Source organism: Anneissia japonica, unplaced genomic scaffold (genome assembly GCF_011630105.1).
Source record: "Anneissia japonica isolate Jap-2015-1 unplaced genomic scaffold, ASM1163010v1 scaffold3334_len1275209_cov185, whole genome shotgun sequence".
Classification (NCBI taxonomy): Eukaryota; Metazoa; Echinodermata; class Crinoidea; order Comatulida; family Comatulidae; genus Anneissia; species Anneissia japonica.
In genome coordinates, this window is record NW_022738561.1 from 1,188,309 (window position 1) to 1,200,481 (window position 12,173).

General features: G+C 34.8%; 1 protein-coding gene across 1 annotated transcript in view; it reads right to left on the reverse strand.

Moving 5' to 3' along the window:
• The window catches only part of LOC117117629 (extracellular matrix protein FRAS1-like), a gene marked incomplete in the record, with an annotated part of 121,841 nt that overhangs the window by 37,688 nt on the left and 71,980 nt on the right, over positions 1 to 12,173 (reverse strand). Inside the window, 7 exon segments of the mRNA XM_033261997.1 lie at positions 2,794 to 2,874; positions 3,390 to 3,555; positions 4,577 to 4,672; positions 5,743 to 5,969; positions 6,754 to 6,904; positions 7,710 to 8,051; positions 9,304 to 9,444. Coding sequence (XP_033117888.1) covers positions 2,794 to 2,874; positions 3,390 to 3,555; positions 4,577 to 4,672; positions 5,743 to 5,969; positions 6,754 to 6,904; positions 7,710 to 8,051; positions 9,304 to 9,444 — 1,204 coding nt within the window.

Genomic DNA, 12,173 nt, shown 5'->3' on the forward strand with positions numbered 1-12,173 from the left:
GTATACTGCTAAAGAGCTAACATACAACCAGTCAAGTAAAGTCGGGCATCAGTTAAGTGAAGGGCTTTAATGTAAAGTAATAAAAACAATTACTACTGTACTCTACATTGAAAATGAATTTAGCAAGTAAATACATAAAACATATTTGAATATATGAAACTTATAATACATTACATTAGTATTTTTTAAAGCAACTTGTTGAATGAATACTTTTGGCTACAGCCGCTGAATACTTGATAACCCATCTTTCCAGGATAATTCTAGGAAAATTTATCCCAGAAAGAAGGATTTCCAAGATAAATTATCATGGAATTCCGTCTTTTCAAGATAAATTATCTTGGAATTCCGTCTTTCGAGAGATAATTAATCTTGGAATTCCGTCTTTCCAAGATAAATTATCTTGTAAAGACGGAATTCCAAAGTGACGTATCTTGGAAAGTCTGGGATGAGTTCAGACATGGTGGTATTCCAGAGGGCCCTGCCTCCCTTGCCGCCCAATCACACCACTACAACAGTCGCATTAAGAATTTTTTCTCGATGGTGTTCCGACCACGAAATTGATCCACTGTCTCCTTCTCTAGGAGAGGTGTACTTTCCTGCATTATTTGTTTGAATCTGGGTTGCAGGTGTGCACCATTGCTGGATATCGGTCAGCGTTAGCTGTCATTGTACCCAAATTTCCTGACGGATCGAGTATTTCTACTTCTAGCGCAGCGCAGTTAATGCGTGGAATGTTTAATTCTCAACCACCTCGCTGTGTTTTGCTGCCTCAGTGGGACCTCACAATTGTTCTCGAGGCTCTTCTAGGGTCTCATCATTATATCATTTGTCCCTCAAGACTGCATTTTTATTTGCAGTTGCATCCTGCAAGCGCCGTGGTGAACTTCACGTTCTCTGCTTGGAGCCCGGACACATTCGGTTTGAACTTGGTGGTGTCCGTCTTACTTTTCATACAGGTTTTCTTTCTAAGACGCAGACCTTGGTGCATATGCCTCCTGCTATTTTCATTCCCACCATTGCCGCACAATAGAGAGGATAAATTATGGTGTCCCGTTAGGGCCATTAAATATTACATTGACCGCACGAAATCACTTAGGAGTGCTAACTCTTATCTTTTTGTTTCCTCTGTTGCCCCGCATGGCCCAGCTTCGAACGACATGCTTGCTCGTTGGGTTGTTGCCACCATCCAGCTGGCCTACACAATCTTTTCACATGCCGTCCCCCTGCCCATATGCATGAGGTTCGCGGCTCTGTTGCGTCCTGGGCTTTGTTCCGTGGGCTTCCACTACCGGACATTCTCCAAGCAGCACGTTGGCGTTCAGACACAACTTTTTCCTCCTTCTACTTGAAGGATGTTCTTGCCTCCGAGGCTTCAGTAGCTGAGGCAGTTCTTCGCCCGTCACGTTAGGTATGTACCTTCTTTTGTGATTGATCTCGCCCTCCACGGGTTGCCGGTGCTAATCTGGCATTTATCGGTTTATCCAGGTAAGTATTCACAAAATAGACTAAACAAATCAGTAGCGATGTTGTTAGTCTATGAGTGAGATACTTACCTGGATAAACGCCCTCCCTCCTCCCTCGCTGAGATCTGTTATAGGCTTGAAGTCAACGAGGATATTGTTCATTCACGCAGGGAGTATATAGAAGAGCTAGGGCGAGTCCATTATTTTTCTTTTATGCTCGAGAGGTAAGTTTCAAAGGAAACTTAGGCATTTATCGGTTTATCCAGTAAGTATTCCAAAATAGACTATCTTGGAAAAACATCTTTCCAAGATAAATTATCTCAGGAATCCGTCTATCTGAGATAAATTATCTCGGAAAAACGTCTTAGTAAGTGTTTATTCCATGTTTCCAAAATAATTATCTTGGCAACTCGGAAGGTCACTTTAAGCTTCCGTACAAATACTTTATCTTTATTTAGTTTTCAGAATGTAGGTCATGTTTTTTTCTGTACTACTGTTTTGGCTAAGCTTCCAAAGATAATATTTGTCCATGGCAGCCCCTCGAGTCACATACATCACATATTATTAGATAGTTAGGCAACACTGAAAATTCATCAACATTCCACTGACTTTAACCATACAATGGTTGCTGGGCCCAAGCTGTGGAACTTGTTACCTTTATTTATTCGTGAGTCACCTTCTGTCATCATTTTCAAAGAACGACTTAAGACCCACTTATTCTCGTCCCTGTAATTTATTTTTTCCCCTATTTCCATGCCAGCTAGCTTTTATAGCCTTAACTAGGATAGGAGGCGCCCGAATCCGAGATGGCCGAGACTCAACAGGTGCTGACTGTAGTTCAATTAAATTGAACCCTAGCCAGCGATGAGGGCGTATCCCCATACTTCGGTTTGGGTGCTGGCATGGTATTCAAATTTCACTTCTTTTTATTTTGTGGTTTTGGTTTCCGTTCCATCTTTACACTTGCCTGATAGCGCTTAGAGACTTTTTGTATTTTGCGCTCTATAAATTAAAAACCATTAACCATTAACAATTTGTAGTTTTTCATGAGTAGAGGGTATTTTATGTCCTTAGTTCTGGCTTTAATATTTGTTAAAACAGAAAACCAATAAATAAGGAACGACATCATATCCAGTTTAGCTTGGGTCAACAAAAAAATCTTAACGATCAGATTTCTGGAAAATCAAGTTTTCCTGTTTACAAATTTTTGTCGAATGTTGAATGGAAAGGTTCCTACATTAGAAACCAAAAATGTAAATTATCGAAATATTAAAATTAAGAAATATGGTCATGTTGCACTAATTTGTGTTTATCAAATTTCTGTACTTGCCTTTTCTGATGACTGGCACTGAGAAGAAACCAACCTCTTCATTTATACGATACTCAGCTTTTTCAAATTCAATGCTTGGCTCTGGAAAAAAAAAATTTTATTTATCAAATATAATATAACGTCAATAAATGTAAGTATTCATGATGCCTATAATAATAACAACAATAAATAATAATAATAATATTAATAACAATAATAATAATAATAAAAATAATAATAATAATAATAATAATAATAAAACATACTTCTAGTGCCTATTAAAGCCAAAAAAAAAAAAAAAAAAAAAAAAACATGCTTGTCACCGGCACTGGATGATGTTGAGAAAAAAGTTAAGTTGTTTTAATGATTGTGGTTGGATATCCGTCAACTATTAGCATTTTACAAAGGTAGCATTCCCTCATTGCTAATGGTCAGCCGGTATAGTTAATTTATTCATAGCTGCTTTAAACCATTCAAAAGCTGTATAACTCAGGATACTTATATTTTTAACAGTCATAGAAGAATATGCAGATTTGCCAAAATAATATCAAATGGTAGAATTATCACTTCATTAAGATCATAGTAGTTGGAAGTTTTGCAAAGCATTGTATACTAACTGTCATCACTATCATCAATGACAACAAGGGTATGTGATCGTAACCCCAGCAGGGAGTAATCTGGCATGCTCAGCTCAACTATCAAACTCTCCTGTCCCTCAAACACCAGGTCATCCTCAATAGATATACTGCATGTTTTCACTGTCTCGCGTTCTTCAAATTGAATCTAAAATGCCAAGAAAATTATTGAATGAAACAAAATACTTTACGATATTTTAATGGTAAATTCATGAAATACATACAATTACCGACGAGGCAGAAACCAGGCATAAATTTATTTAACAACTCTGAAAACAGATTGTTACAAACATTATTTTCAGAATATTATATACAATGAGATTTCTTATACTAACTTATGAGGCTTGTCAACAAAAACCAGCGTACTGTTACCAAATGTTAAACCGAGTAATTAAAATAAGAATGTGGCAGTAGAATAAATGTAGTACAAAGAAGCCATCATACTTTTACTTGTAAATTTGGCAAAGCTGATTAAATGAGTTGAGTAAATGACCCATTATGTTAAAGCTTATAATGTGCAAACTAGAAAATATTAACCAGAGACCTGCGGGCGTCATGGGAGTGCTAATCAAAAGCAAAAACCGGGAAGAAGGTGACTGAACCATCACTGAGGAACGTCGTGAGGTAAAAACAAAATGTCGGAAAACTTTTTCTGACGCATGTGCAATTTCACTCTTAATGTCCACACACACACATACACACACACACACACACACACAAAATGTGATTGCAAGAGAAGAAACTGAGTGGAAATTTGCCTATGGCGAAATAGTGTGAGCTCAAACTGAACCACACTGAAGAAGTCACGTTGACAATAAGCGGTGATCGAAATAGCGTGAGCTCAAATTCAACCACTGAAGATCGTCACGTCGTGAGGTATACAAAATCCCGGAAGACGGTGACTGAACCACCACTGAGGAACTTCATGCCGCGAGGTAAAAACAAAATGTCGGAAAACTTTTTCTGACGTATGTGCAATTTCACTCTAAATGTCCACACACACACACACATGCGCAAAATGTGATTGCAACAGTCCCTATTTGCATTTTATGCATAGCAACTAAAAATCAATTTTCTTGTTTTGTTCACTGATACTGGTTTTGGTATGGCAAGCCCCATGTGTTATATAACTAATCTACATGTAATAATATGTCCAAGTAAAAACTCACCTGACCAGCATACTCTCTGTAATCATGTTTACCTGGCCCGACACCCAAAAGTGAGGTTGCTGACAATGGTTTGGTACTACATAACACAACAGCATACTAAGAAATATACAAAAAATATATAAACAACTATTGTTTCTTTTGTTTACAATTTCAAGAAAAGACTAAAAAGACATAGTAGTACTCTACGAAACTTCCTGTTTCAAAGTTATAAGAATGCCTTAAGCTCTGACCACACTATCAAATTTTAAGTAACTAACAAATTTGTGTGATGTGCCACAAATATATGGGCATGATGATATCATATTACATACAAATACGGGGATATCACAGTATTATTCTCATAAAATTTGAATATAAGCTTTAATGAATTATGAAAACCACCATTATACTGTACAAATGATGATATAAATCCCGGGTATTCAACATTTTTGAAAGTTGGTGGCCAGTCTCAATATATTGACACCAGCGGCAGGCCGATATAAATTGTGTAGGTCCCTACTTCCATTTTTTCAATTTCAGCCAAACACATTCACTTTTATAGTAGTGGATTCGAAATAGAAGAAGCCAGGGAAGCACTTTGATGGATAGGGGTCATATACCACCTCAGTGAGCAAATTGACACCTCTACATTCCTGGCAATGGCAATTTCTGACTGCAAAAATAAGTTTTCAAAGGAGTGTTTCAACAGAATAACATGCTAAAAGCCTGCTGGCGCCGCAAATATTTATACATTGCATCATATCAGCGACCCCACTTAAGCCAGGCCCACGTTAACAATTCTATAGTAGGTTGTGTTTCAATGAACAGAAAAGCTTTTTCTAAAAATTGGCTGGAAAAAAATATTTATTTTTTAGCAAAGTCGCGTGGGCTGGGGGTTGGATACTGAGGATCTAAATTATTACTTGGCTTATTTATTTTTGGCTTAACCACTTTTCCCCCTTAATAACCAAACCAAATTAAATTCTGTTTGTGCTTATTTATTAAGCTTTTCACCATCATTATCTTTAAATTTTAAATGAACAGAAATAAATATATACTGAATAAGTTGAATGATTGATTATCAGTATAGCTGTAAACAAGTTTCCAGAATTTTACAATTAACATAATGTATAAAACTAAAACTGTATTGTCTTGTAATTGATACGCAGAATCAAATGTTTGTTTACCTGGTTGAGATTTCCAGTACGCTTGACCTTAAGATTGATGGTCGTCACCTGTTCTGTCACATTGTACTGCTCATGTTCAAATTGCAGTACTGGCCACTGAACGCGAAAAAAGTTACCAGTGACGACATTTGGCTTGCTATCAGCAAGATCAAAGACAAAGCTATCACTGCTTACGTCCGTAACTCCTGCTGAGAGCACATAGCGAATTAAACCATTCACAACATCCTCTGTTGAAAAAACATACAACATCATATTTTTACATATCTTGTCAATAATTGTCATATTTCTAACTGTAACTGAGATATACACATAGAAACCATGTACAAGCATTACAAACAATAGGCACGTTTAGAGGAGTTAAAAATAAGCTTTGAAGTGCACTTGAATTGTCGTGATTGTTGGTTAGTGCAATTGTCGTGATTCTTGGTTAGTGCCTGTCAACACACTCACAGTGTTAAGTTACTTGCCAATTACTACAGATGATTTAATTCTAAGAAGTTTCAGGAGTAATTGTGCTACTTCCACATACACAAGGAATGTACGGTAAGTAATAACCACTCAGGGTAGATACAGAGGTGTGAACACAGCATTCTATCAATTTTCTCCTGCCTTTCTATGATGATTAAGGTATTAAAAAAGTGTAGACGCAGTTAAATAAATATAAATATTGCCTATATTATGACACCCAACCCACATAAATTACCTATGAGTGCCAAAACAACATTTCTAATGATGTGTATACTAAAACTTTTGTAGACACAATTTTTTCATAATTGTCTAAAACTTTAAGAATTTGTGCAAAATAACCATTGAGAGATAACGAAAGCAGCAATTATCACTTCCGGAATATTTCTATTGGCATAGTTACTTCAAAGCTTTGAAGTCAAATGAACACTCGTCAGAAGTAAGAAACGTAAAATTTTACATCTGTTGTAAATTTACTTTAGATAGAAGGCCATCTGAACATGGCTAATGTTAATAATATGAATGCTCATTTAATCAACACTTTACCTTGAGTGAAGGTGGCTATACGAGCACCTGGATATGCACTTGATTCCAAGAAGCCGTGCGATGGCTGTGTAGTAACTGTGTATACCAACTGGTTGTTAGGCGTGTCATTGTCAATTGCTTGAAGGTTTGTATCAGTAATCAATCCAACAGCCTACAAGGATATCATAATCAGAGGTTAATTATGAAAAGGAAAAAGTGTAGATGAGAATACAAAAGGAATAAGAAAAATCAATGTTGGGAATTTCTTCAATATTTTTTATATATTGGGAACAATTCAACACCAGCATGAGGCACTTGTTATCTTAGGATAGCATGGTTAAAGCTATACATAACACTTGAAAATGTGCAAGGTCAATTCATGAATCATCAGTATATAATTACCGGTTTAGGCGCACTTATATTTTTTATACCTTGTTTGCAAACAACCCAAAAATAAAATTTTATTTTTGGCCAGTTTGACCACAAAAATGGAAATTTAAAAAAAAAATTTCTTCCTTAATTATATAAATTTAAAGCATTTATGAATCTTATTACTACACTGTTTACATTAATCAATAAAATTCTATTTTCATTTTTCTCTTCTGCCTAGAGGCTTTGGCAAAATCATTTTGCTAAATAAGAAAACAAAATTTTCATTTTTTTTTTGTTGCCCTCCTCTGATGATTAAGGTATTAAAAACGTTTCACCTTATCCAGCTAAGTATTCATGAAATCAAACAAATCAGCAGTGATTTTTTTAGTCTATGAGAGATACTTATACCTGGATAAAGTGATAAATGCCAACATTTTTTTTTAAACTTAATACTTCTGAAGCATAAAAGAAAATAATGGAATTGCCCTAGCTTGCCTATACATGCCCTAAATGAATGAACAGCTTCCCATGTTTTCTTTTTGTTGTACAAAGATATAGATGGACTTTAAATTCTATATTATTGATATGGACATGAAGATAATTACCTTGTCATCAACATACTGAAGGAATGAAAGACCAACATTCCTGGTCAGACGAGGAGTGCTGTCATCAACTGGTGTGACGCTTATATCAAACACCTGTGGTATATCGGTAGATTCCAGATTACCAGCAACTTCAACCAAGAACAACTGATTTGTCCCATCAGAGACAGTGAAGGTGAAACTATCAGTCAACGTATTTGAACCATCATGAATGTAACTGACACGATTCTCATAAATGTCGTCCATGGTGAACACGGTAACCGATGAATAACTGTTCTCATCCAGTGTAAACTGTAATGCTCCATGTTGAGGGATTTTTCTTACAGTGAATGTCACATCAGATGGCTGGAGAGAGGAGGGAAGGAAAAAAGTCAATCAGCTATAATTGAATATTATCAAACACTCGTTCAATGGTCAATGGGTATGCACATGTATAGCATCTATATCGTTCGTCTCTATTCACTTTTCAGGCCAACAGAAAAGAACAAAACCAGAATAGGTGGTTGAAATGGAAAAGAAAGTGGTAGAAGAAAAACCACAAAAACAAAGGAAAGTGAAAAAAAACCAAACATGAATGGAGGAAAATTAGAGATTGTCAAATAAGAATGATTAAAGAGGGTATTTAAAAATCATCACATGAAGAGACTCTTGAACAGACTGTGGTAGTGAATTCCAAAGCTTAAGGCCAACAACAGAAAAGGACCTCTCTCCATAAGTCTTTTAATGACAAGTAGCACATCAAAGGTTGTAGAAGATGTAGTTGACCATAATGTCCTTTTACACTTATTGTGCTGATAACCATTACTTTTTACAAAAGCAGAATATTTATATTTCAATCTTCTAATAAGTAAGATAGAGGAGAGGTTGTGCTTCATGTAGAGCTCGGATCTCAGGGAAACCACTTCATCAAAATCTGTCTGTCTCCATCCAGGGGTATAAATGGATACCTGGTAGAATGCAAATGTTCTAGGTTAAAATTATTGTTCTATGATGAATGTGCTCACAGGTCTATACATCCAGCAGTGGGAGTGGATGACATAGTTCATTGTTGTAATATTGTAAATATTTTTGATGTTTTTGGTGTTTTGCTGGGACTTCTGACTCATTGAGTCACAGAGGCTATTGCTTCTTTAGAAGTCCCAGGACCTTTGTGTCTAATAAATAAATGAAAATGAAATGAAATTGTATGTTGATTGTTACCATTTCCCATGACCAGGTCATTAAAATGAAACACTAAAGAAAAAAAATATTAAGCAATTATTGTAAGTTGTTGAGAGGACTATTGAAATATAGTGACCCCCAAGAACCATTCTCACCTAAAAAACTGATATCAACTGGCAATGATTTTGTGCTGATGATCAATAATACAGCATAGAGGGCAATAGAGAATAAAAATGATTGCCTGTTCTGGGACAGGAATGTTATGTGGAAGGAAAATGATAGCATCATGATTGCCACTATAAAAAAAAATAAAAGGATGTTAAAAGGAAAACAATAAATGTTAGAAACAAGCCTATCTGGCCTTGAAATAAATTGATACCTGAAAAAATAAATACAGGAAAGTCAAAGAACAACTATTTCATTTTCTTTAGCCTACCTCTGTGTCTAGATCAACAGCTTTCAGTTCAAATTCAGTGATTGTTTTACGAATTCCTTCCTGGACACGCATCCCCATGTTACTTAGCAATGGAAGAGAGTCATCAACTGGTATGATGCTGATGTAGAACGTCAGTGTAACCTATGAAAAAAAAACCCAATAATAATACATGGTTAAAATTCAACATTTTATGGAGTATATATCCTGTATTCATAATTTAAAATAGGCTTTAAAAACAAGAAAAATAATAATTAATTCATATTGGATTGCCTATCAAATGCTGCCTTTGGCATCCTGTTGGCCATACAAATTAAATTAGTTAAATTATAATAATTAGATGGATTGCCATTAATTTTCTATATCTAGAAATGCAGACATGTCTACAGAGAAATAGAGAATTAGTTACTTTGAAGTTCAATTAAAATCAGAAAAAGCAGACATACAGGGTGTGTGCTATCGGATTTCATTTTGTTACTAATAACAGGGAGTATGCTATCAGATTTGATTTAGCTGCCAAGAAACAGGACATAATAATTAGGTAATCTCAAACTACAGTGATATTGAGCTTAACAAGTATCTCAAAAAAGAATCACCCTACTTAAAAAAATGTTCTTTCTGAGATAAAGAATATGTATAGACACAATCTTATTCATCACAATTTCAGAAATTTAAGAAAATTGTTTTCCTAAGTGGCAAGATTAATGCTGAAACAGTTATCCCTGTATTAGTTAAATCTTGAGATAAGTTACTCTTGATATACTTTGAGGAAAACTTATTTATATATTACAGACACAAAACATAAACAATGCTATACATCATATTATATTTAAAACATTGGTTTTCCCAAAATACACTAAAAATGGTAATTTATAAAAAGCATTCTGTAAGCTTAATTTTAACATTTGAAAGTACAGTAGACCTTATTAATACTAAACACTGATATATCAATCAATGTAATATTAGAGAAAAACAATGAAATAATAGAGAAAAAGATCAATTAGGCAATGCATTATTTAATCACCTACTTTATGCTGACAATTTAATTCTAGTTAACGATACAATTTATGGATTACAACAATCTTTAAATACATTATTTGATTTTTGTGAAGCCTGGAATTTAACAGTAAATAGTGATAAAACCAAAATTATAGCTTTTAAAAGAGGTGGCAAATTAAAACAATGTGAAAAATGGTATTACAATAGAGAACCAATTGAAATTGTTAATTCATTTACGTGTCATCAAATGATCGTAATGTTATATAATTTATCGAAATATCTGTATTTCGCTTATATAAGAAGACGTGATTTACTTTCTTGCGTTCTCTTAATATTACTAAGGGCCGGAGGCCTAAAATACAAATAAATGTCCTAGACCATAGGGGTCTAGGAATGAACATAATATAGTATAGACCTGGGAATATTTAGTACCTCATTTGTTCCATCACTTAATGTGAACACAAAACTATCCATATAGAGTTCCTCGGGACTGGTGTGGACGTACAGCACACCCTGCTCCGCTAAGTTAGCTTGAGTGAATGCGATGATAGGCACACCGGGAATACTGGTGAATTCCAGCTGCCCTAATGCTGTCTCTTATACACATCTAGATGTGTATAAGAGACAGCAACTGCACTTCCTGCGCCTTGACGTTGAGTGTCGGTGTGAATCTGAACAGATCTTCATTAGTTAAGATCCCTTGCGCGCGTTGTCACGTTGCGTTTTTTTTTTATAGAATCGCGTCCGCTGGTGCGACGACCAGTCGGCTTGATGAGTGCCCGGCTTTAGCAACAACATCTAAGAGGCGTCGCTTAGCTGAAAGATCGACTATGATTGACAAATGCATCTGTAAAGTTGTGTTTGTCAATTTTCGAGCATTGTAGTAGCCTGTGAAATGTTTGTGTAGTATCCTTATCAATCCAGTATTTTTACGTGATAGTAATTCTAACCATTTGACAATCATCTGGTGCCCAATAATATATATACATTTCAATCTTGAATGTTTGTACGGTTCGATAGAAACCCGTATCAACTGTTAACAGCCTTGTTATAATCTTTGTATATTAGTTACTAGGCTATATGACATGAGTCTAACATTTTTCGAAGGAATGAGAGGGATAAAATATTAAATTTAAATTTTTTACTTATTCTTAGTAACTTCAGTATTAATCTGTTTCGCAAGGGGCTCAGTTATGCATTATCTCATAACGAGGCTTAGGTAGTGAAATTGTTTTTAGTTGTGAAACAGCGGCACTCAGGAGGTGCGTCAATCATAATAAATAACTTAAAAGAAAACAACTTAACTAGAAAAATACAGTACACTGAAAAGCACCTTAAAACTGTTTGAATAAGCATATAAAATTACTAACACACAAATACAAAAGAACTTTATACATATATATATATATATATATATACACACATATATATATACACATGCATACGCACACATATATACATATACACACATATATACATACATATGTGGCAAAGACAAGCCAAACCAGTCACTCGTCGCAAATTGTGTTTCAGAGAAAATGGCCAAAACATGCTGGAATGTCAAATTTTTAAAAATCTATTTTATTGCACTAAACTAGCCTTTACATATCTATACATCATTCTATATGCTGTTAATATTTTCCCCATTTTTAATGTTAAAACAACACTTTTTAAGGATTTAATGATCGTTTCTGCATGAGAAATGCCTGAAATCATAAACTTTAAAGGCTGATTTCTCATATATTGTTCTTTAAACAGCTGTATGTTTAAACGCTTGTAACTTCATAAGGAAATGTCCAATTTGAATGATTTTTTTACCATTTTATAGCTATTATTTTACTCTCTAACACTGTATTAATAACTCAAAATCGATT